A 26,838-nucleotide genomic window follows, 5' to 3' on the forward strand; every position below is an offset into this window, starting at 1 on the left:
GGATTATCTGATTGATTTTTGAATTTTGAATTTTATTGTTATTCATGTTTTTATACTGCATTTTATGCTACTTTTATAATTGTTTTAAAGTGTTTTAAATTTGTTGTTAGCCGCCCTGAGCCTGGTTTTTGAACTGGGAAGCGCGGGGTATAAATAAAATTTTTATGATGATGATGATGATGATGATGATGATGATGATGTTACCGCTTCAGAAACGTCAACATATGAGGGTGGAGGGTGGCTCAGTCGGTAGAGCGTTAGACTCTTAATCTCAGGGTCATGGTTTTGAGCTCCATGGAGGGCACAAGATCCCTGCATTGCAGAGAGTTGGACTAGATGATCCTTGTGGTCCCTTCCAGCTCTACAATTCTAGAAGTTCTCAAGCCAAGTAATGCATACAAAATGCAAGAATGCATGTATCCGGCTAAGGTGTGCGTAAAAATGTGACTGTTAATGAAAGATGCATTATATAAAAGGGAAAGTTGCATTGGAAAAGTTAATACAACAACGTGTACAATAGCAGAGATGACTGGCAGAATCCGAGACCAGGGAAGAGAGACAGTGGAAGAAGACTGGAAGAAATTTAAGGACTATCTTAGGAAACATTGTAAAACTACTGAATGTTAGAATGACGTTGGTTTAGAAATTATGTGGTTTCTAGCTGTAATGATTAAGTAAAAAGAAAATAAAGGCTAAAAAATTTAAATGGATAATAAGGAAGAGGATTTGCTGAATTAAAATTTGGGAATTGGAATACAGAAAGGGGAGGTACGAGGAAGTCGGGGAAGTAAGTTACAAGAAAATAAGGGGTTGAAATTATACTTGTTTTTTGTGTTCTTTTTTGTTTTGTTTGTATTAATGTTTTGTTTTGTTATTATATAATTTGTGAAACTTCAATAAAAATCTTTTTTAAAAAAATAGCAGAAAGTCTTACAAACATGGGTGTAAATTTTCATGAGGATGTAGAAATACATAAATAAAACAATGCAAACTGTTGTGGAGAGTCAGTGTGGTGCAGTGGTTAGAGTGTCAGACTAGGACCTGGGCGATCAGGGTTCAAATCTCCATTTGGCCATGAAGCTTGCTTGCTTATCTTGGGCTAGTTAGGCCTCTTAGCCTGACCTAACTCACAGGGGCTTGGTGGGAATTAAATGAGGAGGAGGAGAACCTTGTGGACCACCTTGAGCTCCTTGGAAAAAGGGTGGAATATAAGTGCAATAAATAAATAAATGTGGAGAACCATATTGAAGACTTGGAGGTAGGGAAAAACAGAATAGTACTGAAATTGATAGATTTACCCACCACTACCTGGGAGTTGCACATCCTATTCTGAAACTAAGCTTTATGAGGATTACAACGAGTGAGGAAAGAATGAAGTGTGCCTACAACTGTAGATTTTTAAAAGTATGCCAGCTCTCAGAAATTTGGGAGATCTCATGCATTGTCTTCCAGAATCGCTAACTGTCCAGATCTCATTTCCCAGGATTTTTTGGGGGGAAGCCATGACAATTCAGCTGACAGATAATAAATCCAATGTCAATTTGAAGTTAGGATCTGCTGCGAATGATGCCCAAGCTCCCTACAATATGTCTCCATGGTAACCTTTGCTCAGAAAGCACTGGAGATGTTTAGTGTCATGCCAAAAAGGTCAGCATCTTGCAAACAGAAATAAATTAAGGGAAATTGCTGTGACTCAGAGGCAAAAAGTCTACTTCAGGATGGCTGGGCGTCTAAAGCTATGAAGCACCTTCTTTCATTTGATTACCTCTTGAAGTAGAGAAGTGAATATATAAAGATAGGGGATGGGGGTCGTACATTTTGCTACGTCTCTTTGAGCATACCTACATGTAACAAGCATATTTATTTGTTTTCTTATTTCAGGAAACATATCCTGAAACTCTCAGGGTGTTTATTTTACTCATTAATTTATTGAATTCATATACTGCCCTGTATCCACAGGTCTCAGGGGGTTCACAGACTAAAGGGTAGCTTACAGTTAAAAAATAAGATAAAACAAACAATTTCAGAGAGAGAGAGAGAGAGAGAGAGAGAGAGAGAGAGAGAGAGAGAGAGAAAGAAAGAAAGAAAGAAAGAAAGAAAGAAAGAAAGAAACTTTGATAATTGAAACAGCAGAGAGCAGCACAACGATCAGGAACTTTTAATGCACATGGAAACCAACAATTTAAAGCCTAGGTAAATCAGTACTGTACAAGGTAAATCTCTATGAGAAGGAAATACTAAAGGCAGAGCACCACAACTGCTGAGATTCTTTCTCAAGTAGTTCCCCACATTCAGCCACCAACCATTTGCAGTTAATGATGATGATGATGTACCCCTTATCTTTTCTCTAGTTTGCAGGGCGGTCAGGGTGCAAGCATCCTCAGAGACAATTTTCAGCAGAAAAATGGTGTGTGTGTGTGTGGGGGGGACTTAAGAAATCTCTCTCCTCCCTCCTTCCTGAAAACCACCTTCTCTTCTCACTTCTCACTACAGTGGAACGTCGTGTTACGTACCGTCCTTCTTGTGAACACTGCGGGTTACAAGTTCCGTTAACCCAGTAGATGCTCCCAGTTGTGATCTTTGCCCCGGGATGCAAGCAGAAGTCGTGTGCCGGCAGCACGGCAGCAGTGGGGGGTGCCATTAGTGAAAGCGTGCCTCATGTTATGAGTGGTTTCGGGTTACAAACGCACCTCCGGAACGGATTAAGTTCGTAACCAGAGGTACCACTGTACAATCTTCATGTCTGTGTGGCACTAAGAAGAAAAAGTGACAGAATAAGAATGGAAATGCCAAGCCTCTTTCATGGATTCTTTTCTCTCCCAGCTTCATTTCCTATGAACCTTAGAATTGTTCAGACCAGATCTTAAGAGAAGATTGTGTCATCGTGCTTCGTACTTTGGAAGCTTTCTGCTTGCACTTAACCAAATCAAAGCCATGGGAAATCATTTCCCTTTGCAAAGCAGCTGAGTATCTTGACATTTATTGAAAAGCTGCTTAGGAGGATTCTGGAACTCCATTTTTGTTAAAAGCCGTTATATAAATGTTCCGCATTTTAGCATCTGGGCAGGGTGTCTTCAAAAGGCAGGTACACACTGGGCTTATTTTCTCTGTATTAGCAGACTCTACACACACATATGAAATAGCAAGAAGAAAGGAGAGGTTTATGGTGGCAGCTTTTAGCAGTCATGCAACGGGCAATTTCATTCAATGGAAAGATAATGATTAGAAAAGCCTGAAACATATGAATAGGGAGAGACTGGAAAGCTCATTCTGAAAAACAACTAGTTCAAGATGTCCAATAAGGAACCACCTCCTGTTTGTCTCTTTACAAAACAGACTATGTAATAATAATAATTTATTATTTATACCCCGCCCATCTGGCTGAATTTCCCCAGCCACTCTGGGCGGCTTCCAATCAAGTGTTAAAAACAATACAGCATTAAATATTAAAAACTTCCCTAAACAGGGCTGCCTTCAGATGTCTTTTAAAAAGAAGATAGCTACTTATTTCCTTCACATCTGAAGGGAGGGTGTTCCACAGGGGCCACTACTGAGAAGGCCCTCTGTCTGGTTCCCTGTAACCTCACTTCTTGCAATGAGGGAACCGCCAGAAGGCCCTCAGTGCTGGATCTCAGTGTCCGGGCTGAACAATGGGGGTGGAGATGCTCCTTCAGGTATACAGGACTGAGGCCGTTTAGGGCTTTAAAGGTCAGCACCAACACTTTGAATTGTGCTTGGAAACGTACTGGGAGCCAATGCAGATCTCTCAGGACCAGTGTTATGTGGTCCCGGCGGCCACTCCCGATCACCAGTCTAGCTGCCACATTCTGGATTAATTGCAGTTTCCGGGTCACCTTCAAAGGTAGCCCCACGTAGAGCGCATTGCAGTAGTCCAAGCGGGAGATAACTAGAGCATGCACCACTCTGGCAAGACAGTCTGCAGGCAGATAGGGTCTCAGCCTGCGTACCAGATGGAGCTGGTAGACAGCCACCCTGGACACAGAATTAACCTGCGCCTCCATGGACAGCTGTGAGTCCAAAATGACTCCCAGGCTGCGCACCTGGTCCTTCAGGGGCACAGTTACCCCATTCAGGACTAGGGAATCCTCCACACCTGCCCGCCTCCTGTCCCCCCAAAACAGTACTTCTGTGTTGTCAGGATTCAACCTCAATCTGTTAGCCGCCATCCATCCTCCAACCGCCTCCAGGCACTCACACAGGACCTTCACCACCTTCACTGGTTCTGATTTAAAAGAGAGGTAGAGCTGGGTATCATCTGCATACTGATGAACACCCAGCCCAAACCCCTGATGATCTCTCCCAGCGGATCTCTCCTAGACTAGTTTGGTTCACATTCAGATCACAGTTCAACTCAAGACATCGGTGGTGGCAGAGGAAGGGAAGGAGGGCAAACACTCTCCTAAACAAGATCTCACCCCCACTTGCCCACCCCATTTCTGAACTCTTGTCATTAGCATATACAATTATTTTTCTTTCTTGCCCACCTAGAAATATACTTTGCCCCTTCTGTGCCCTCCTATAATTTGGTTTGTTTTCTGGTGTTGCCACTGGCTCAGATTCATCCAAGGAATCCTCAGCACCCCCCTGTTGCAGCATTTAGAGTATCACAAGATGCTGTGCTGAACTATAAAACAGCCTTAAGCAGACTAAGGAAACCGTAAATGGCATATGCAGTCAAATGTGAATAATTGCTTATTTCCCCCAGCAGTTATGATCTCCAAGTTTAAAAGTCAAAGTGTCCAAGAAGTATTATTTTTTTTTTTTAAATGAGCTGGGATAGTTCAGTCAGTAAAGCATGAGATTCTTAATCCCAGGGTTGTGGGTTTGATCCCCAACATTGGGCAAAAAGATTCCTGCACTGCAGGGAGATGGACTAGATCCTTATAGTCCCTTCCAAATTTATAATTCTATGAACTAGAAATCCTTCAAAGTTCCATTTCAAAATGAACTTAATTCACGTTCAGCTTGCTTGGCAGTTATGGGAACGACTTTTGAGGTTAGTTCAGAGATTGTTTTTCTGCATGCTTACACACAAAGGCACTAGGTGTGTTTACTCTGCTACACATCCGGTAAAGCTGAGTGGCAGCCGAAGTATGCTGGACCTAATTACACCACAATTTGAACTGATTTGTGGTTTGTTTGTTTTTTAAATTATTTTCAGTGCAAATTTACAGCAAAAATTACAAACATTGAATCCAAAATAAAACAGTACAAACAAGAAACAAATAAAACACGAGAAAAAAGAACACCCAAAACAAGCAAAAACAAAAACACACATCTACAAATAAAACCATATCATCATTCTAATCTAGTCATTACATGCATATACACATATTGACTTCCTTTGTTCTAAGACCTTGAAATTTTTACTCTTTCTAAGTTGTTGTGTCTAATGTAGATTACCTCTGTCTTTATACTTTTTACACCATTTTTCTCTTTCTTTAACCCTGCAAAGCATCATTCATTACATACCGATAAATTTGAACTACCTGTAATTTGATGGCCTTAATTAAACCTAACTAGCCCATTCCAAGTCCTCTGCATACAGTTGCCAACTTTTGCGCTGGACGCTGCAGCTGATCAACATCATCAGCAGCCTTGTTCTCAGGCATCACTTGTAAGAGTAACCAATTTGCAACAGTGCCTTCCGTATTTTTGTGAGAATGGAAGAGACTACTCACAGTGCAAATGAACATTCAACTTGCCTTCCCCAATGCAAAAGAACAACAAAGAGGTGATTTCAGGAACTTTCCTTCATTTAGGCGCAACAAGCCATTTAGACTTGCTATACAGAATTGACCAACACACCTAACCAGTTCTAACTGGATTGTGAAGGAAACCACGTCCATTCAAATCAGAAGGGAACTGCTGTTAGGGATTGGGGGAGAAATCTGAATTACGTTCACATTTAAAGGCAACTCTACCCAATAAATAAAAATAATGCCTAATTGACTGTTTCCTAAATAATACACAAACTGAAATGCAACCACCCTTCAAAATTCACACTACTCCAAATTTTGCAATGCAGTTCTCTAGCTAAGTAATTTTTACCAACATGCACATACTGGGGCAAAATGAGAATATAAATGCATACATTAGTGAAAAGAACATACAAAAATGTATTGCATTCGGGAAGACTGCCTGGTGATATTAGGAGAATCTACTGAAGAATTTCAATGAGGGTTCCCCCCCCCATTTAAAAAAATCACAAAGCTTTTTGGAAATGTGGAGAACTAAAGTTAATAAAGGAAATATATTCCACCCTCAGCTGTTGTTATAATCTAGGCATGCCTCTTAAAGAGATAGGTCACACATGTTGCAGAGTAGGTCCTTTGCCTCATTGCAAAGGAGACAGAAACAGCAACCAAACTTACACAGCTGCATTAATTTGAGATGATCTCAACTATGGAATGTTACAGAGAGGAGCAAGGGGGTAAACTCAAAGTAAACTGGCAATTCAGTAAAGGCACTCAGCACCCCACTCTCAGATATATTAACCTCTTGGAGACTTTCCTATATCAATACAGTGAATTTTAATCATAGGGTTTTGCCTATTCCAACAATGCATACTTCAATATCACCATAAGAAGAGTCCTGCTGGATCGGGCCAAAGTCCCATCATTCTTCAGCATCCTGTTCTCACAGTGGTGAACCAGATTCACTGTGGGAAGCCTGTGCAGCAGTGCTCTCCCCACCAGCAATTGGGTTACAGAGGCCTTCTGTGGTGTGGAGAGCCAGTGTGGTGCAGTGGTTAAGAGCGGTAGACTTGTAATCTGGTGAACTGGGTTCGCGTCTCTGCTCCTCCACATGCAGCTGCTGGGTGACCTTGGGCTAGTCACACTTCTCTGAAGTCTCTCAGCCTCATTCACCTCACACAGTGTTTGTTGTGGGGGAGGAAGGGAAAGGAGATTGTTAGCCGCTTTGAGACTCCTTAGGACAGTGATAAAGCGGGATATCAAATCCAAACTCCTCCTCCTCTTCTTCTTCTACTTCTTCTTTCATATAACCACTGTGGTTGGTAGCCACAGATGATTTTGGCTATCCTTAGGGTGGAAGGCTACATCACCTTATTTCTTCATATAATACTGCCATTAAAGACCAGACTATATTTCCTCTTTGTTAATTGGCTCCTGTAGCAACAAATTATATGTTAGGTAAGTTTTGTTCCTGTGAATTTACATTCAGGTTTGTTGTTGTTGTTGTAAATAGATTGCCAGAGTAGCCGCCACCCCAGTACAGTGGTGCCTCACAAGACGAAAAGAATCCGTTCTGTGATTACAGTATCTTCGTCTAGCGGTTTTTTCATCTTGCAAAGCAAGCCCATTGACAGATTAGTGGATTAGCGCTATTAGCGGCTTTTAGCAGCTTATCGGCTTATTGGATCAGCTGATAAGCGGCTTAGCGGCTTAGAAAAAGTGGGGAGGAAAAAAACCCGCAGGAACTCGCAAGACATTTTCGTCTTGCGAAGCAAGCCCATAGGAGATTCGTTTTGCGAAGCACCTCCAAAATGGAAAACTCTTTCGTCTAGCGAGTTTTCCGTCTTGCGAGGCATTCGTCTTGCGGGGCACCACTGTACTGTTCAGGATCCTGATGTGTGTGTTGTGATCCAGATCAGGTCCCTGGCACTTGGAATTTGCATTGGATTGGGGCCATAGCAGGAGCCAAATGGTTAAAGACCACACCCACCCCACATTAGGGGCCTGATCTAAATCCAGACTCCTTGGGTGGGATTTATGTTCTTGTCTGAACAAGGATTTCAGCTTGCAAAATGGAATGATCTCCCCTCCTTTCCATAATGTTCAAAGGGATTCCCCTGACTATCCCCAAAGCCAATTTTGAGATGCATGAAGTGGGGGGGGGGGCAGGAGTGATGTAAGAGTTGGGGAAGCCCCATTGCACAAGTAGAAGTCTTTGTGCAGGGCTTCTGCTGATTATTATTCATTAAGTGAATCCTGCCCCCCCCCCCGTGTTGGAAATTTGGGTACAAAAAATAGCACAATTATCCTGAGAATTGCAGCTATGCAACTTGACCCTGCCATCAGCCACATGCAGAACGTTCTGCAGGTGTTCCTAAGCTATTAAGCAATTAAAGAAGTTGCTCGGTTTTTCATGCTATCCCAAACCATCTGCAAGAGATGGCAGTTGCCTCACCCTAATGGTAGGCAGGCCCTGTTAAATATGCAACGGTAGGCCAGGCTATGTCGTCAGTTGGACTACCTTAAGAGTAACCACTGCTAAGCCATTGGAGGCTGAAAGTTCTGCAGGTGTTTCCATTAGAGGCCGTTAAGTGTTTACAGGGTTAGGTCCTAATTAAGAGACCACTGTCATCTTCACTTAGCTCAATACCTTATTCCTGAGTTTGCTGCACATCAGTGAACTATTTATTAAAACTTGAGGAAATAGTGGCTTCTTCAAGAAAAATCCATATTCCAGATCATTTGCCATTGGAGACCTAGGCCACTGATTGAAATACCTGGAGAGGTTGACCTCTCTGCAAAGGACCCTCCCATATTCCTGCCGACACCCTCTTATTCTTCAGGAGATAACATGCCCCTTTCTCTTTGGTTCCTTGAACTGTCAGTGTGATGACTTCCTTCCCCACCTGATATATAAATCAGCTGAAGAGGGTTGTGGGAGCTATTACAGAAGTGCTTAGCTAAGTAAGGGGCTTGTGTGGGTTAGTTAGAAAACATCTTTGGACTTTAGCTGCAAAAAAGATGTAAGTTTTGGTTATGTTTTTCTGATTTGCCTGTTGTGTTGCTGACAAAGGTGTGGATATGTATCTGTCTTACTTATGATGCTGTTTACTGTGAAGTGAGGTGAGAAAGGCTTTGGAGTTCTTAAGACTGGGGTAGCTTGTCTATCTCCTTTTTTGAATGCTTATAGGTTTCTTTTTATTGGCTACTTCATAAATTTCAGGTTCTCATGTTCTTTCTGCCTTATTTCTGGAAGGCCTGTAATTTGGGGGCTTGTTCACCCAGCTTTCTCCTCTTAGGGTAAGTCTCTGCAAGTCCTTCCAATATCTCTTCACTGTTCCTTTTTATCGTGGAGTGAAATAATGGCTAATGCAGAACTGTGCTGTGCCTTTTTAAGAAGACCTTTTAAAAATATGTATTATCCATGCGCGCACACCCACACCCAAAAAACCCTCTCGTTGACTAATGATAAAGCAAGACTGCATCTCTAAGCTGGGGGAGAGTTGCACCTGTTGAAATACTACCTGTTGGGTTGCTTTTCCTATTGGGAGTGAAAGTGGGCAAAATATTAATGAGGAAAGGGAGAGGACCAGAGGTGTAGATCTATTTAGATTCAGCCACTGACTGGGAGTAGATGGGATGTATTTTTGGGGTTTGTTTGAGATGTGGGTTGGAATAGCTACAAACTTTGATGGAAAACGGTGGTGCAAAGTAATAATGCTTCTGCCAGTAGGTGGCGCCAATGGGGCCTTGTCTTCAGGCCTTGCATCATTATTAAACTCAAGACGACGCTGTTGGAAGCCTTGCATGGCTTTTGGGACTCTGAAGCACTTCCCTGGCTGAGTGCCAAGCCAAGCTAGAACAAAGGGAATAAACTGCCTTTCTCATAAAGGCTTTAGGATGAACTCCTGGCTTGTGTTAGGAAGTCTTTTTGTGTGAAACGGGCACAAATGGAGTTATATTTCTGGTCTTCCAGGTCAGACCACACAATGACTTCTAAAAGTCAAGAAAGCATTCCAGTTCCTGAGACTAAAGAAATAGTACAGCAGGTATGTTTCTCCTATCAGGTCTTACTATCCATTATGTGCACAACTCTCTCTCTCTCTCTCTCTCTCTCTCTCTCTCTCTCTCTCTCTCTGCCTCGAACTTTTGGTTAGCAGGCAGGGTATAAAACTCCAAAATAAAATTTCTTGTTGCCATTTGGTGCTCCGGGGCTCTGGCGTCCTGGGGCTCTGGCACAGCTCCCCTCCACCCCTGGACTCTTTAGCCAGAAAGCTCCAGCCTGAATCCCTGGCCTTTCCACCCATCCTATACAAAGCATTTAGCTGACAAAATATGCCTGCCTGATACCCCAGGAAGCTACTGCTAGGACAACATTGGTTTGGACAGACTATCGTCCCGACTCTCTATAAGCAACCAAAGCAGTTTGTGTCCTGAAGTACAAAACACGTGCTCTCATATTGAGCTACGGCAGCGCTGAATATCTTAACAATAGGCAAGGTAACTTGAAACTTGGTGCATAGATTAATCCTAACGTAGCACTGTTAGATTTTTAAAGTTTGGAATTTAGTCCATCTTGACACTAACTTTACTGTGATGTGTCTAGTTAGGTACAGGCCATTGGTAGAACGAATGTCTAGAAGATTACAGGCCACTGAGATACTTTACTGATGTTCTCTTACCGCACCTCTAGGATGTCCTCAAGAGAGCTACCAGTCTGCCTCTGGTAAGCTCCACCTATGATTTGGCTGCCTCTGCTTATGCCTCAACCAAAGAGAACCATCCCTATGTGAAAGTTGTTCTGGATTTGGCTGAGAAAGGTGTGAAGCATGTCTCTGATATTGCTGTGAGCGGTGCCCAGCCTCTTCTCAGTAAGCTTGAACCACAGGGTGAGTAGGCTTTATTGGAAATGTTCTGATATTTTTCTTTTTAAATACCTTATTCCATCATACGTACAAAATTAAACACAAATGAAAACAAGTGTAAAAAAACATTAAAATAGAGATGACAAAGGGACCCATTTATCCATTCTTTGTCAAGAAAATTGGAGGCACCTATTACTAGAAACAGTAAAATGTATATTTTTCCCACACTGGCAGTGCCAAAGAGCCCTGGAGGTTAGTTGTGTTGGTATAAATGATAAATGTCCCACCACACAGTATAATAATGTTCTGGATCTTCTAAGCTTCTGGAAAATTACATAGTGTGGGTTATCTTTCCTGTGATTGTGAAGTTCCATACGTTTTTATACCACAGATAAATTATTCCATTTTTGTGTGCCATGCATAGCCTAGCTGCTGCCAGCAGCCATAGTACAAATTCTTTAGATCGCAATCTTTGAAGATGACCACCCCATATATATGTGATGTCACCTATGTGAAATGCTCTGTTCTCAATGTCCTCATTAGTATGTGGTGCTAAATCAAACAATGACAAGTGTGTAGGCTACAGTAGTTTCCTCTGCCACAATTCATGTGTGCACCGCAACTAAAGGAATCCTCTCTGTAGTTGCAGCAGCAAGCCACTATGCCTCCAAGGGCTTGGACAAGCTGGAAGAGAAGCTCCCCATCCTTCATCAGACAGCTGACCAGGTAGATTGCAACCTTGTCACTATCTTTTCTTATGTCCCAAGCATTTATTTAATTCTACTGTTGGAATATTGCTCTTCATGCATTCCTGAACTTTGGGGAACAAATTCACAGCAACTTGGATAAGAGGTTGCTTGCCTAGTCACAACAATTCTGGTGGGTGGTCACGGCAGTAAAATGTAATGTGTGGCAGGGGGTGATGAATAAAGCTGCTTGTTTGATGATCTGGCTTTAGGTTATTTCTGATACGCAAGAGCTGGTGTCATCGAAAGTAGCAGATGCAAAAGAAGCAGTAGCCAAGGCTGTGCAGGATGGCAAAGAGATGGTGGTAGAAACGAGAATGGGCAAGATGGCCCTCAGTGGAGCAGAAGCAGTGCTGGAGAAATCTGAAGAGCTGCTGGACCACTACCTTCCAATGACTGAAGAAGAACTGGGTAAGCAAAGAATAGCAACCTGATCGATTGTGATCCATGTTATCAGGGCTGTCTTAAGCATTTGCGGCATCGGGGTGCAAAGATCCACCCGGAACCTCCCCCCCCCAGTTGCCCAGTCCCAGGCGCATAGGAGGGCAGAGTCAGCCGGCTGCCTCAGCATCTCGCTGGCTTGGTTGCCCCCGAACTCGCAGTGCAGAGCTGCCCGCAGGAAAGCCACCTGCTGCAGTGCTCCAACCACTGGGCAGGCTCTTCCCCAAACTCAACTCTCAGGCCTCAAACTCTCGACTTGGCGCCCCTGAGAGCCCGGCACCCAGGTGCCCCACACCCCTAGCGCCTATGGGTAAGACAGCCTTGCATGCTATGCTCACAGCTTCTTTGGTGTCTACTTTATCCTTAAGATCAGGAGCCTACTGGGAAACAAACATACCTTTGTTTGAACTGCCGGACAACCATGTTTATTTGGATAGTCTCCAGGACTCTACTCCAGGTGTGAGCACCTTCTGAAACTTAAGTAGGTAGCGACTAGACATGAGAGGCTGCCCTGAGAGTGGTACCTGATTTTTGTCGCATTCATCCTAGATGGGTGCAACATCTTTCAAAGGCCTTGCTTTGAGTAAAAAACTACTCCATACTTCATGAATCTTCCTTCTGATTATGGGATTTCGAAAGGTGGTATGCTGTGATCTTTCCTGGGGTGTGTGGGTGTGTGTTTGAAGTTAGCTAGGGCAGAAACCTTTTAAAAAGTAACAATATTTAAATGTGCTCTTTAGCAAAAGTTGCAGAAACTACACCAGAAGGAGTGGGCACACCCCTTGAGACTCGGGGGTACTTTGTGCGTCTTGGTTCCCTGTCAACCAAGATCCAACATCGTGCTTATCAGCATGCTGTAGCCAGGATGAAAGCTGCCAGAGAAAACATCAGAGAGACTTTCATTCAGCTGTGTCAAGCCATTGGGCAGGTAGGGTCTTCACTTCTGCGGTGTGTACTCTTTGTTAACCACAGGGAAAAGATGCCTGCTTCCTTTTTAAGCTTCTGTAAATATGTGTTCCTTGTTCATGGCATGGGAATCTAAGCATTTGGTCTCCATAGGCTGTTTCTAGAGGGAGGCATGGGGTGGGGCGGGGGGCTTAGGATCATGACACAAATTTGCATATGGAGATTTGTGCCATGGGCCTGTCCCCGTCCGCTTGCCTCAACACCTCAAGCACTCAACACTGTAACTGAGAAGGCTCCTGCCCCAACACTCTGCATAAACGTTATACACAGAATGTGCCCCAGAATCTTCTGGAAATTTTCAGGGTTTTCTGGGCAGACAAATATATTGGTCTTTGCTCATTGGGAAAACTGGAAAACCTGGAGATGGAGCATGATTTGCATAATTTCAAGATGTTGAACTGTTGAGGATATAGCAATGGCTGGTGGCAATTGATCCTTGAGTCACAGGATGCTTTGATCTCTGGACCACACAGCAGCAAGATGCGAAACTGCAGTATAGCAAATACCCAGCTTTAAGAGCGAGATGACCCTGATTCATAAGAAGTGTGTAAAAATGTCACATTTAGACAAAGCAAACTGCTAGCACTAGTTAAATATTGATGGTTGCTTTTGAGCACCAGTGGAAAACGAGGAGTGTAATTGTATGGTCGTGTAAAATCAGGTATCATTGTGTGAGGATGAACAATGTTGATACCAACATGGCAAGCTACGAGAGAGGGAAATCTTATTTGCACGAGAAGCTCAACATCTGCATGTGCTTGCTTATGAAAATTTGTATCTAACTGAGTGAGATCTTTCCCATCTCTCTCAATGCACTGGGGCCTCATAGGGGTCAGTAGTTATCTGACAGGTATGGTAACAAAATGTGTAGCAATTACAAGGGTTGTCTTGGCTTTAGTTTGTTCCAAGCTGCTCTGTTGATTTTTGTTTGTTTCCTCTCTAGATAGAGGATACAAAGGAAAGTGTTCAGCAGAAACTCCAGGAAAGCCAGGAGAGGCTTCGTCAGGTATGGCTATACTACTGATTTAATGGTGATAGAATCAGAGTTGGGAAGGACCCCATGGATTATCTAGTCCAACCCCCTGCAGTGCAGGAATATGCACCCATACAATCCCGTGACCTTGGCATTATCAGCACCATGTTCTAACCAATGGAGCTAACTGTTGGTGGCTTGACATGGCTTGACCCATGCATGTAGAACCCTGGTTGAGGGATCTGTTGACTACTTCCTTCTAATTGCAGATAGAATCTCAGACCTTGGCCATGTCCCACCACATCACCCAGCAGTTGCAAGCAGCCTACAAGAACCTGATTGCCAGCATCCAAGGCCTGCCAGCTAACTTCCAGCTGAACATCCAGCTGGCCTACCGCAACATAGAAGAGCTTCATACCTACTTCGCCAGTGCTCACTCTTTCAAAGACCTCCCCAACAGCATTCTAAGCCAAAGCCAAGAGAAGGCCCTCAAAGCCCAGGAGTATGTGGACGACATCTTGGACTATGTCTTACACCATGCTCCAATGTCTTGGCTGGTGGGTCCTTTCTCCCCTTCACCTCGGAAACCTGATGATGTGAAGCCCACGAAGCCTGATGATCAGAACAAGGAATTGAAAGTGGCAGTGCCAAAGGAGAGTTTATGACCTGTAGCTCATTCTAGAGGCTGGAATTCTGTGTCTCCGGGCACTGATGGAGCTTGAAAGAGCACTTGAGCCTGCTGCTGAATTTGTTGGAAGAGCTGAAATGAATGTGACTAAGCTAACATGACAGAACTATGGCCCTGGAACTTTTGGTAGGATGGGACACTTGACCATTCTTGGAAAAATCAGTTGCTAACTCCCAGGGGCTTCAGACTCTACAAGTAAAACAAAAACAAAAAAACCTGACTTGTATTTATTCATTGGCTGTGAATGAATGTATGCAGCTGATAGTCTCTGCAACCTGGCTTTGAAATATGATTGGAATAAATTGTTGCACTCGGTTACTTGTCTGTGTGAAGTCTTAAGCAGTAACTCGGCCTAAGCACGTTTCAGCTGATAGTGGAAGCACTCCATGATACTAGGGAAAAGCCTTTCCCAGAACAAACTAGCATAATTTATGTTGTTAAAAGGTTGCCTAGATGATGGGTTCACCATGCTGGGAAGCAGAGTTGCAGCATGGAGTGATGAGGAAAAAGGGCTGTAGTGTGGAACTCAAACTCTGCATGCAAAAGGTTCCATGTTTCCCCTGGCAAGGTCCTAGGGTTCAATCTTTGGCTTTGGTAATGTACCTGCCAGTCGATTGGCCTTTGGACTGACCCAGCAGGGTTTTGACTACTCCAGCATCAGAAGCAGTCTTTCTGAATACCAGCTGTTGGGGTGCTATTGTGCTCCATCTTGCTTGGGGGCTTTCCAGAGGCAGCTGACTGCTGAGGACAAAATGCTGGAGACCAACTTTTGGTCTCATCGAACAGAATGCCTGGCGCAAAACAAAGCACACTGACTTTACCATGGGGGTGGGCCTTCTTAAAATGACTAATGAACTAATTATAAAGTTGGAGGGAAAATTTAAAAACCCAACCAAAAAGCGTCAACACTATAGCTGCGCAAGGTTCTTAACCATAAAGAGACAGGGTGAGAATTGCAGAAGGAACTTGAGTGAAGGCCAGTCATGGTAGATAATAATAATAATAATTAATAATATCTTTATTGTCATTGCCCCCTTCGGGGACAACGAAATTACTTGACTGCTCCATAAGAACACTAATTAAACAATACAGTATAATACAGCAAGGGAGATTAGATGACTTTCAAAGTCCGGGCTTCCCATTCAGGGCCGAGATCGCTCTGGAGAAGAAGCTGTTCTTAAGACGGCTCGTTCTTGTCTTCATCGTCCTTTATCTCTGTCCCGACGGCAAGAGCTCGAAGAGACAGTGACCAGGATGCGATGGATCTTTTACTATGTCCAGTGCCTTCCTATGGCACCTTGTGGCATAAATCTGCTCTAAGGTGGAGAGTGGGCAGCCAACAATGCTCTCTGCTGCCTTAACAACCCTGCACAACCCCATCCTATCCTGGGTAGTACAGCTTCCGTACCACACACATAAGCCATAAGTGAGCACACTCTCAATGGCACAGTGATAGAAGGCAAGCAGCAGTTTCTGCGGAAGATGGTTTTTCCTTAGTATTCTCAAAAAATACAGTCTCTGCTGCACCTTCTTCACAAGCCCCCTTGTGTTGACATTCCAGGACAGATCCTCTTGTAATTCAATGCCCAAAAATCTGAACATTGTTACCCTCTCCACACAGACCCCATCAATCAAAAGTGGCTGGACGTTGCTCTTCTGTCTCCTGAAGTCCACCACAAGCTCCTTTGTCTTCCTTGTATTTATGAGCAAGTTGTTAGCTCTGCACCACTCTGTCAACCGCTCCACCTCATCTCTATAATCCGTTTCACCCTCCCTTTCAGGGATGAGCCCAATCACAGTTGTGTCATCTGCAAATTTGACAACTCTATTACTAGGGTGAGTAGCGACACAATCGTACGTGTAGAGAATATAAAGGAGCGGACTGAGTACGCATCCCTGTGGTGTTCCTGTGTTAGTCTTAAGCGTATTAGAGGTATAAGGGCCCAACCGAACCCTCTGGGGGTGGTCTGACAAAAAGTCCAATATCCACCCACAAAGTGATAACAGAAGCCCCAGATCTTCCAGTTTAGACATCAGACGTTGTGGTAGAATGGTATTAATAGATGTACTGAGTTTGGGTAATGGAAAGTCTTAATCTGACCATCTAACATGAGCTCTAGTTGCTGCATCTTGGCCTCAGTAGTCTTTACCTGGCCTGCTTATGAGGCAAGACCTTCAAGTTGGTGAGGCCTTTTCAAACTGAGGTGTGCATCAATGACAAGATTTCATTAGGACCCTCCCTATGAAGAAGACAGAGATCCATTCTGAACCAAATTGGAGAGCGTATGAAATGCTTCAGATTCCAATTCTGAATCCTGTTTTGCGGAAATGAAGCTTCACGTCCCTCATGCCTGGAATCTTGGAAGAGAGAGAACAAAGGCTTTTGGTGACCCGTTTCCTGTCAAGGTGGGAAGTCATGACCCAGACTGAGCTTGGCAGGACAGCTTACTCTCTGGTGTAACACCTTCATGCACTAATCGGATTCATATTTGCAGGATATTATTTCTCTGGATGTCAGTGACATTAAATAGGCCCGTTTGTGTGTACACGCTGGGCACTATTCAAATTTGATGTCCCCCCCCCCCACCCTTTCCCTCAAAGGATGAAATTTTTCAGGCAAGGTATAGCCCCTTCTGAGAGAATGAGAATTTCTGGACATAAGCTGCAGAGGGGTTTTTTTCTGCAAGGAAATCCTTTACAGTTGTGTGTGTGTGTGTGTGTTGGAAAGGATTTACTTAATCTGTTTTATATGCAATGTGAATGAATATTGCATGTATAAGAGACCTGTCAAATTGCAGCAAATATGCCTTGGGGCCTTTGTGCTAAGTGACTTTTACATTGACCTTTTTGCAGGAGGGGATGAAAATGGGATTTTATTCCTTCACGGTGGTTTTTTTGGGGTGACTATTCTACAAATGGCAAACAGCCATATATCATAGAAGTGCCCCTAGCAAGGTAACCTGCAACATTTCAGAAGGCTAGAGATACAGGATATGAGTGTGTCATTTGTTTAAAGGGTTTTTGCTGCCTGCAGATCCAGTATAATGATCTATCAGGACATGAAGTTCAATGACAGGTCTATGTCCCCCAGTGCTTACTTTTCCTGTTCTCTCCCCACCTTATCCACAGAGCCATCTCTTGAGAGTAGCATGTGTCTCATGCAAGAAAATTATTCACAATTGGAAACAGCATGCTAAAAAGACATCTGGCCTCAGACGCATCCGCCCCCAGGATGGTTATGACAGACAAAAGGCATAGATAGAGAAGATGGGGGAAATGTGAGTCACACTGTCAGACAAATTATAATGAGCTGAGAAAACTGTTCTCACAAAATACTATAGCTGGTCACAATGTTTTCTGTAGTAAGTTCCCAGGCTGTTTTGGAGAAGCTTCGGGATCTTCAGAAGGTGGTCAGTGTTTCTAACAGAGAAGTTTTATCTATTTCATTTATACTGATATCCTACCTTTCTTACAAGGAGTTCCTTGGTTCTTCTCCTGTCGCCTCCAACAGTCTTGTGAGATAGACCAGGACGAGAGTGAGTGGCTGGCCCAAGGCCACCCAGTGAACTTAATGCCTGGGTTGCCTTAGTTGTAGTCCAATAGTCAAATATAGTCAATATTACTAATGGTAACTAAGCTTTCTTGAAAGAGTGCCTGATACTAGGTGAGTCCAATGGCCTGGCTTATGTATGATTGGTAGCCTGATACCTGGTGTTGATTGGAATTCTAAGAAACAAAAACATCAGTTTTGAAAGGTAGTCTGCCATCTTGATTCAAAACGGTGTCCAGCTGGGGCCAAACCTAGAGGAAAACCTCTTCCTTGATCTTGGGAACCTCTTCATTACACAAATGTATATATTAAGAGAAACTGGCATTAAAGTGCTGACAAATTTCCCCGAGGACTTTGCTTGCCATCAAAAACATGTGGAACTGTGGAGAGCAGAACTTAAGAATGGGAAAATGTGACACCCAAACTGGCAGATTTACTCATCCCCATGCACACATAGTTCTGTTAGCCTACAGAGGGAAGCTTGTCTGTTAGGGCTCAGGGAGAGCAACTGTAGGGGCTACATCTTCTCCCTGAGGTGACGGTCTCACTAAGACTAATGGCAGGGTCAGCTCTCCTTGCAGCAGCCTTTCATTTGCTCAATTTGCACCAGGATTTGGGGCCAGTGGAGAGAGATGGAGAAGAGGGGCTGCTGTGGGGAAAAGGAGTGGAACCCCCACACCTTAGATGGCTCAGGCCTCCCCTGGAGGCAAACTGGTCATGGTTTGGTAGTCCAGCCATCAGGATGAGGCCTTGGTAGCTGCCCACACTGTCCCTGTTTTTGTCCTTTGCAAGCTTAGGCGATACAGGCAGAAATTCAGTAGCTGTGTGTCATGAAACTGCCTCCACAAGGAAAGTTATCTTTGCCTCTTTTGTCTCGAAAGTCCCTGGGGGGGGGGTCTTTGACAGGTGACAAATCTATCTACACTCTTCCCCAAAGAGTCTCGCTGAAGATCACGGAAATCTTGTTTATTTCCTCAAGATGCAGTTCTGGATGTTCTGAACTTGCTTATTGGAAGAACCTTTCCCCAACCGCACGAAAGCTAAACAGATTTGAGGAAATGTAACCCAGCTAGCTACGGGTTGCTGCTGCTTATCCAATACTAAATGAAATAGCTTTCAGAATACATCTACATCTTGATATTGGAAACGGCACTTTCTTGGCAAGAAGAGCTGCTCCGGGGAGGCAATGTGACAGAAATCTCTCTCCCAATGTGCTTATGTCAGCAATTTGCCAAACTGTGTGCCAGTTTGCAATAGTAGGCCGCAGCCCAACTATTAGTAGACCATAAGAAATCGTTAAATGTTCCTGTGAGCCGAAAGCACCTACTCGCAGAGGGGCCTTGCCTGCTGTGCTGCTCTGTGTGATGATGGATGGCTCTGTTCTGTTTCTCTGCCCATAAATGTAATAAATCAGGAACTGTGTTGCACAAGGCGTGATTGTGATGGAGAAACAATGTTCTTGTTTTCATTTAGCACCTCAGTGTATATTGCAGGGATGGGGAATTTGTGGCCCACCAGATGACTCCAGCTTCCATCAACCTCAGCCAGTGTGGACAATGGGCCACAGTTTCCCTGCTTCTGCTGCACAGAGTCTTACAGAATTTCACAAGCAAAGGATTGGGGTCTTTGCCCTGAGGCGCTTACAGTCCAAATTTTGACCAGGAGAAGGAAGGCAAGAGAAATAAGGGGGTGGGTATTATCAAATGCAGCTGCACTGGTGTCAGCTGGGGATGAGGGTTGAGGGCTTCCATTCAGGAGAAACATTGGGGAAGGAAAATTGGCATAAGTCAGGGGAGATGTCTCTTTCCACCAGCTCCCTGTGTTCTGAAATATTTCTGAATTCTGACAACACCAGAACTGGAAGAAGTAAAAATATGAGACAGGGCCTGGCATTTCAAGACAAAATAGAAACAATCCCAACGACTGAGCACAATACAGTATATTAGATACTGTGGATCTCTCTGGATCTTCTACTGCACCTTTCTGCTAGTGTCTGTCTGTAGCAAAATACTTTAAGTTGTCACTATGATTTGATGAACAACATATACTTATGGTCAAGCTTCCAATTCCAATAATTGTTTTGTGAATATTTGGTGGCTTTTTTCTTCCCTTTCCTCCTTTTTTTTGGGGGGGGGGGAGGTAAGGAGGAAAAATTCTCTTGCAATTCCTTGTTGGTCTGTGAAAAAAAAAATCATCTGTATTTTTCATTTGTTGGTTTGCAAAACTTGTTGATTTTTATTATTATTATTATTTTGAGGGAAGGAAGGGGAGGGGAAGCCAGCCAAGCTGAATATCTTACTATATTATACGGAGTATAAGCCCGGTACCCCAGGCCGCCAAAAATTTCGAGCTGGCACCTTTCTGAAATAACAAACTGTTAATATCAGACAGTTTGCTCACAAAGTGTCTGCACTCTAGGAGAACCGCAAACTGTTACCATATGTATGCCTGTTGTCACAAAATCCTGCCAAACAGTGCAATCATTGAAAACACACACACACACACACACACACACACACCCCTCCCTTCCTAGGCCCTGTGTAGCTGTGCTGCTTGTTTGCCATGGCAAAGAAAACACTGCTACAGGCTTTGTCCTTTGCAGTTCAGAGACTCATAAGCCAGATTCAGAACTTATTACGTTTATATCCCACCTTTTCTCTAAGGGGCTCAAGACAGAATACGTGAACCTGCCTCTTTTATCCTCACATTTTATCCTCACAAAAACCCAGTGAGCTGGGTCAGGCAGCAAAATGTTCCAAGGTCACCAAGTGAGGGACGTGGCTGTGTGGGAATTTGATCCTGGATTTCTTCAGCACTAGTGTGATGCTTTTTAGCATCTTAAAAAGCAGAGACATCACCTTGCCAACAAAGGTCCGTATAGTTAAAGCTCTGGTTTTCCCAGTAGTGATGTATGGAAGTGAGAGCTGGACCATAAAGAAGGTTGATCGCCGAAGAACTGATGCTTTTGAATTATGGTGCTGGAGGAGACTCTTGAGAGTCCCATGGACTACAAGAAGATCAAACCTATCCATTCTTAAGGAAATCAGCCCTGAGTGCTCACTGGAAGGACAGATCGTGAAGCTGAGACTCCACTACTTTGGCCACCTCATGAGAAGAGAAGACTCCCTGGAAAAGACCCTGATGTTAGGAAAGATGGAGGGCACAAGGAGAAGGGGACGACAGAGGACGAGATGGTTGGACAGTGTTCTCGAAGCTACCTGCATGAGTTTGACTAAACTGCGGGAGACAGTGGAAGACAGGAGTGCCTGGCGTGCTCTGGTCCATGGGGTCACGAAGAGTCGGACACGACTAAACAACGAAGTGTGATGCTTTTAATTGCTGTTCTATGCTGGCTACCATTCTTACAAAAGGATGTTGTGCGCACAGAAACCCTGTATGAACAAAATTTCCTCATTCATTGCAAAGGAAGGTGACAGATTCTTAAGAGCACAATAAGAACCTGTTGGATCAGGCCAATGGCTGATCCTTTTCTCACAGTGGCCAAACAGATGCCAGTGGGAAGCCCAAAAGCAGAATTTGAGCGCAACAGCACTCTCCCCACCTTTGGTTTCCAGCAACCTGGATTCAGAAGATGCCCGGAACTGTGGAGGCAAAGCACAGTCCTCATGGCTAGTAGCCATTGATAGCCCTCTCCTCCAGCAATCCCTAGCAGACAGTATGAAACCTTTGAACTGGCCAAGCCTGGTATAAATTCTAGGAGCAGGGTGGACACATGTTCTTGTGAGGAAAATATGAGGGAAGATTTAGATGTAAAAACACTGTTCTGTTGCATAAACTGTTTGGTGTGTAAATAATTATAATAAGGGAGAAAAGACATTGGGATTGTCCACACTTCCTAGAAAGCATGAATCTGAGTAGTTTCCCCCTTGTCTAGGCATGGTTTCGAACAGTTTTGTGTTTGACCGGCAGCTTTCTCCTGGAAAACACACAATTTACTGCTGAATCGGAAAAAAAAATAGCAATCTGCAGAAAACGTGCTTGCTATTTGTTCTGATTCAACGCTTAAATGCAGGTTTTCCCAGCCGAAAGCAGGGGGGCAAACAGAAGTGTAGATGAGCCCAAACTGATCCAGGAAGGCACAATGTATGAGGGTTTTTGAGTTGGCAGTTTGCGAAGAGGCAGCTAGGCCGAGGCAGCTGCTAAACCGTGCGCTGTTAGGTTTTCCGCTATGGCAGCTGACAGCAGAATGTGGCTTTTATAAGCATTGGTGTAATCCTAAAGTTGTGATAGGTCCTTTAGTGAGCATTCCATTTGAACTCATTGGTCCTTAGCTATAGTCCAATGGGCCACAGGATTTTCAGCGGGAACTTTGTGATTGGTTACAGGACTCTGGCTGAAGAGAATAAAAGGGCAGGCGCAGGCATTGTTGGGTAACTGCAGGCAGCAGTTTCGTCAGGGCAGGACTTTTGGGGTGAAATCCAGAGTACTCCTCCTACAGCTGTGACATCATTAGGTCCAGAGTCTAAAATTTCCTTATCACTGAATATATGGGGGTTGAAACCAGTCAGGGTTTCCGTTCTGCACACTGATAGGCTTTCTAAATGCTACTGGCCGCCGCGGGATTACAGCAGCCTCCAGGCCTGTGGGACTTACTTGAAATTAAAACTCAAAAGAATGCCCCGTGCATCATATTTCAAACCTTGTTTCCCCATTCCAGAATAATAGCGGGCAAGAGATCGATGGCAGTTTGCTTGATCAATATTACCTCCCACATTGCCAGCTCTCCCTCCGAGATTTTTTAAGTGGAAGCAAGTTTGACTACCCTTCTTGTTGAATTTAACAGGCCAGCGGTGAAACAAAACCACAATCAATGTGCTGCGTGGGAAGGTATCAAGAGGATATGAATCCTGCTCAAGCAAAGCGATATTTGCAGAATAATGAAAGGGTTGAGGATTTCTTATCAGCTGTCAAAGCTTGTTGGGAAATGCACTTGAGTCAACAGCAAATAACAAATATGAATTATTCTTGCTGTTATACACACACACACATAAACACAACTTTCAATGAACTGCATTATTACATTACAGGAAATTCTCAACTTGGTGTCTTGCCAAGGGAAACGTTTGAAACTTCTGTAACTGGTCTGTGGCTCGTTACCTGCAAACACCCAATCCTTCTGGTGTATGGTGGGGCAGGCTATGTAACTGGAACATTAAAGCCTCTCCCAAAGGCAGATTCCCACCGCTGCCTAATAGATCAAAAACTTAACGTTCAGTGCAGCCTGCTTTAAAAGGAAGCCTCCGATCATCAAATCAATATGAGAAAGGGAACATGCATGGCGGTGGGGGGGGGGGGAGAGAGAATTGGGTACATGCCACACACACAGGCTTCAAGGGGAGAATTGTCCTGCCAAGTCTCAGAATTAAAGCTTCGCCAGAGATGGGGAAAAGTTTGGCATTGAGAGAATCCCCAAATACTTTCCAGATTCTCTTCTTATTGCATATAGTCTAGGACAGGAGGTCGGGCAGCAGAGAGTTGGGGGGGGAGAAGAAGAAGAAGAAGAAGAAGAAGAAAAGAGTTACTTTTATATAAATGCAAAGTGCTCTCCTTGGAATATGTTGGATGTCAATTACCTTGTTCAGTACCTCTGTAAATAATCGAAAACAAAATATTGCACGTAAAATAAATTGAATTGTGAGAGTTCAGCTCACGTGAAAATAAATGCAAATGTCCCATTGAATTTGAACAAGAGCTGGATATCATGCAGTGCTTCAGGGGGGATGTTGTCAGTCTTAATCTGCAAAGCCGCAGAAGGGTTTGTTTGTTTGTTTAGCATTTGCAGCATAAAGAACGTCTAAGAAATGAACTGGCATCAGTTTGCACATAATATAATAGGCAAGTTACATTGTTTGTATGTGTGTCTCTTACCAGTTTTTTCCCCCTTCAAGAAAATGTTGGGCTCAATCCTGATAAAGTGAGGCAATTTTAAATGCCAGGAATTTCAAAGGAAGGGAGCAGTAAGCTGTTGACTAACCCCTTGTGACTTAAAAACACATGCTTAATTTTGGACGGACCATAGCCTGTAAAAGCTGTGATGGCTGGCAAAAAAACACACAAAAAAAACCATAATAGAAAAGTGATAAAACACAGGGCAGAGTTACAGCACAATCCTCACCGGATTTATTCAGAAGTTAGGACTGCTGCCTTAGGTGTTTTCAAATCCTATGGATTTCAAGAAGCAAAAGTTAGGCATGAATTTAGTTCTCTTACAAAGGAATCAGCAGGGCTTCAAAGTGCTTAACTTTGGCTGGATAATTTTGTTTATTTGTTGAGCAGATGCATTGCCCTTTTATAGACAAAAGATCCAGCTTTTCTCATCTGATCATGGTGGGGTGTGTGTGATATTCTTTGAAAAGATTGTTCTTTTATTTTTGTATCAGTGGTAGCCCAAAATGATCTTCATTTCCTTACAGTCAGTCCTAAGAAGGTCAAATAAGGCTGCAGTCCTCTGCACATTTACACGGGATTAAATGCCATTCAATTCAATGGGGCATTGTACCCCATTCCAATTATTGCATAAATACAACACTGGGAACTTTGGCTGACAATTCACAGAGTTCTCCAAGAAGAGGGATTGATTGTTAAACCACTCTGGGAATTGTAGTTTTGTGAAGGGGATAGGGGTCTCCTAACAACTCTCAGTACCTTTAACAAACTACAGGTAATTTCCCTGCCACACCTACTATTTTGTACTATATCAGGGGAAATGGCTTGTAAAAATATGACTATTAGACAAAATGTGTATGGATTTTTCTTTTTTAATCACAAAGTGATCTTAAGACTGGGGAAAGTGAGAAACTGAAATCGAGAGATTTCATCCACCCCTACCAGTGTTGCATTTCTCAGTTCCTACCACTAGGGGAAAACGAGCATGAAAGAATATTTTTGAAGTGGGGTGGGTTTGTATCAGTTCGCTGCAAAAGACGGTCTTTTCAGGCTGAAGAGTTTTTTTCTGAAAGCATAACCCCTTTTCAATTCTTGTTCTGTTCTAGTCTCAATAGATAACTCATTAGACAGCTTGTCTAAAGAAATCAGAAATGTGTCCATGCTCATTAAACCCCAGTGGGGACCTTCACTGCAGAGTTACACTCACGGCAACACCTTTGACTTCTGTGATGCCACAGCTTCACTGCAATTTGAGCATTTGCTTACATAAAAAAGCACACCGCTGGCTTCCTACCCTTTCCTCTCTTATGAATGCTAATGACAACAACCTTGAAGCTGTTTCCTATGGAGAACAGAATCCATCTACTATGTGCTTTGCATTCTATATGCCAGGAATGACTAACGGTCAGAGATGTGTGTGTGTGTGTGTGTGTGTGTGTGTGTGTGTGTGAGAGAGAGAGAGAGAGAGAGAGAGAGAGAGAGAGAGAGAAGGAGACTGAGAGTTCTGTTGCAGTAGCCACTCCTATAACTACCTACCATCTGTGGAGAGAGAGTGTAGGAACCACAGTGGAACCTTTCTGGATCAAACCAAAGGTCCATCTAACCCTGCTTCCCACTTCTGGTTTTCCATTCCAGTCAGTCAGCATCCAGTGTCCACTAAGCATGCTTAATCCTCACTGGGCTGTGTTTGTGACTTCCACCCCTTTTAAAGACATCTTGGTGTTTTCCCAAGACTGCTGATATTCCAACTTTGTGCGGGTGGTGCTGTTTTAGCTCCATAAGAACGTCCCTATTTCCATCAGAGAAATGTTGGAGGGTTTGCAAAAGTGACAGCTCTCTCCCCTGGAGATTGGAAATAAAGGGAATGGTTTTGAAAACTGCTGTTTTGTGCCACATCGTTTTCCCTGTAATTTTGGTGGGATTGATGATCTGTGACTTTAGAAATAATGAGGCATCGGGGTTCCCTTTTAACCAAGCACATAACAAATGATAATTGTGGGAAGCTGGGCAGAGCACACAGCGTCTCTCGTGTTGGTTTTATTTGGGAACGTTTCTGAAGGCCCTTTTTTGTACTGAATCCCATCCGTAAACAAGAGCACCAGCCAGCACTAACAAAACCAGCCTATTTTAAGAATGTGGAAATTGTACTTGGTAAATCACGGTGGGGTGACTTGCAGTCTAATCAAGCAGGTAGGAGAACTAATTGGTCCAGGAGCTGAAGGTGCTGCAATATCGAGGCGAAGAATGTGTGCTGCCGAACTGTGAATACCTTTGTTCACATTTTGCTCTAGGCAGGCTGCTGTTCTCTCAGCCTGATACAGAGTTAACTAGTTTTGCCTACCTCACAGGGCTGTAGTAAGGATTGTGAAAAGATCTTTGAACACACAAAAGGGTCTGCATAAATGCTCAGTACATAAAAACCTCATTCTGACATCCACACTTGTGTCCTTGCACACAGGTTGGGTCCTTTGCATGGTCCCATTCCCTCCTCCTCACAACTCTTAAACTCTTATGAGGCCTAGGATCCACGTACCTACGGGACCGCCTCTCCTGGTATGCCCCATGGAAGAAGAAGAAGAGTTTGGATTTGATATCCCGCTTTATCACTACCCTAAGGAGTCTCAAAGCGGCTAACATTCTCCTTTCCCTTCCTCTCCCACAACAAACACTCTGTGAGATGAGTGGGGCTGAGAGACTTCAGAGAAGTGTGACTAGCCCAAGGTCACCCAGCAGCTGCATGTGGAGGAGTGGAGACACGAACCTGGTTCCCCAGATTACGAATCTACCGCTCTTAACCACTACACCACACTGGCTCTCTCAGTGGAGGACCTTAAGGTCCACAAATAACAACACTTTGGAGGTCCCGAACCCCAAGGAGGTTAGATTGGTTTCAACTAGGGCCAGGGCCTTTTCGGGATTGGCCCCAACGTGGTGGAATGCTCTGTCACAAGAGACCAGGGCCCTGTGGGATTTGACATCTTTCTG

At 43.8% G+C, this 26,838-nt stretch overlaps 1 protein-coding gene across 1 annotated transcript; it reads left to right on the forward strand.

The window, feature by feature from the left end:
- The first annotated feature begins 9,492 nt into the window (after positions 1 to 9,492).
- On the forward strand, positions 9,493 to 14,604 carry LOC309541361 (perilipin-3-like). Its single transcript, XM_082239165.1, has 7 exons — positions 9,493 to 9,766; positions 10,411 to 10,606; positions 11,226 to 11,308; positions 11,541 to 11,739; positions 12,510 to 12,697; positions 13,679 to 13,741; positions 13,978 to 14,604. Exons 1-7 carry the CDS (start codon positions 9,668 to 9,670, stop codon positions 14,371 to 14,373), a joined length of 1,224 nt encoding a protein of 407 aa, XP_082095291.1. The 5' UTR covers positions 9,493 to 9,667; the 3' UTR covers positions 14,374 to 14,604.
- Positions 14,605 to 26,838: the final 12,234 nt, after the last annotated feature.

The sequence above is a fragment of the Podarcis vaucheri genome (assembly GCF_965113315.1).
Source record: "Podarcis vaucheri genome assembly, chromosome: 10".
In the NCBI taxonomy this organism is placed as follows: Eukaryota; Metazoa; Chordata; class Lepidosauria; order Squamata; family Lacertidae; genus Podarcis; species Podarcis vaucheri.

Excerpts from the sequence above, each read along its gene's own strand:
- LOC309541361 (XM_082239165.1), top strand. The coding sequence starts at position 9,668 with ATGGAGTTATATTTCTGGTCTTCCAGGTCAGACCACACAATGACTTCT. Across the intron at positions 11,309-11,540 it reads TTCATCAGACAGCTGACCAG|GTTATTTCTGATACGCAAGA; the intron begins GTAGATTGCAAC and ends ATCTGGCTTTAG. Across the intron at positions 11,740-12,509 it reads AATGACTGAAGAAGAACTGG|CAAAAGTTGCAGAAACTACA; the intron begins GTAAGCAAAGAA and ends TGTGCTCTTTAG.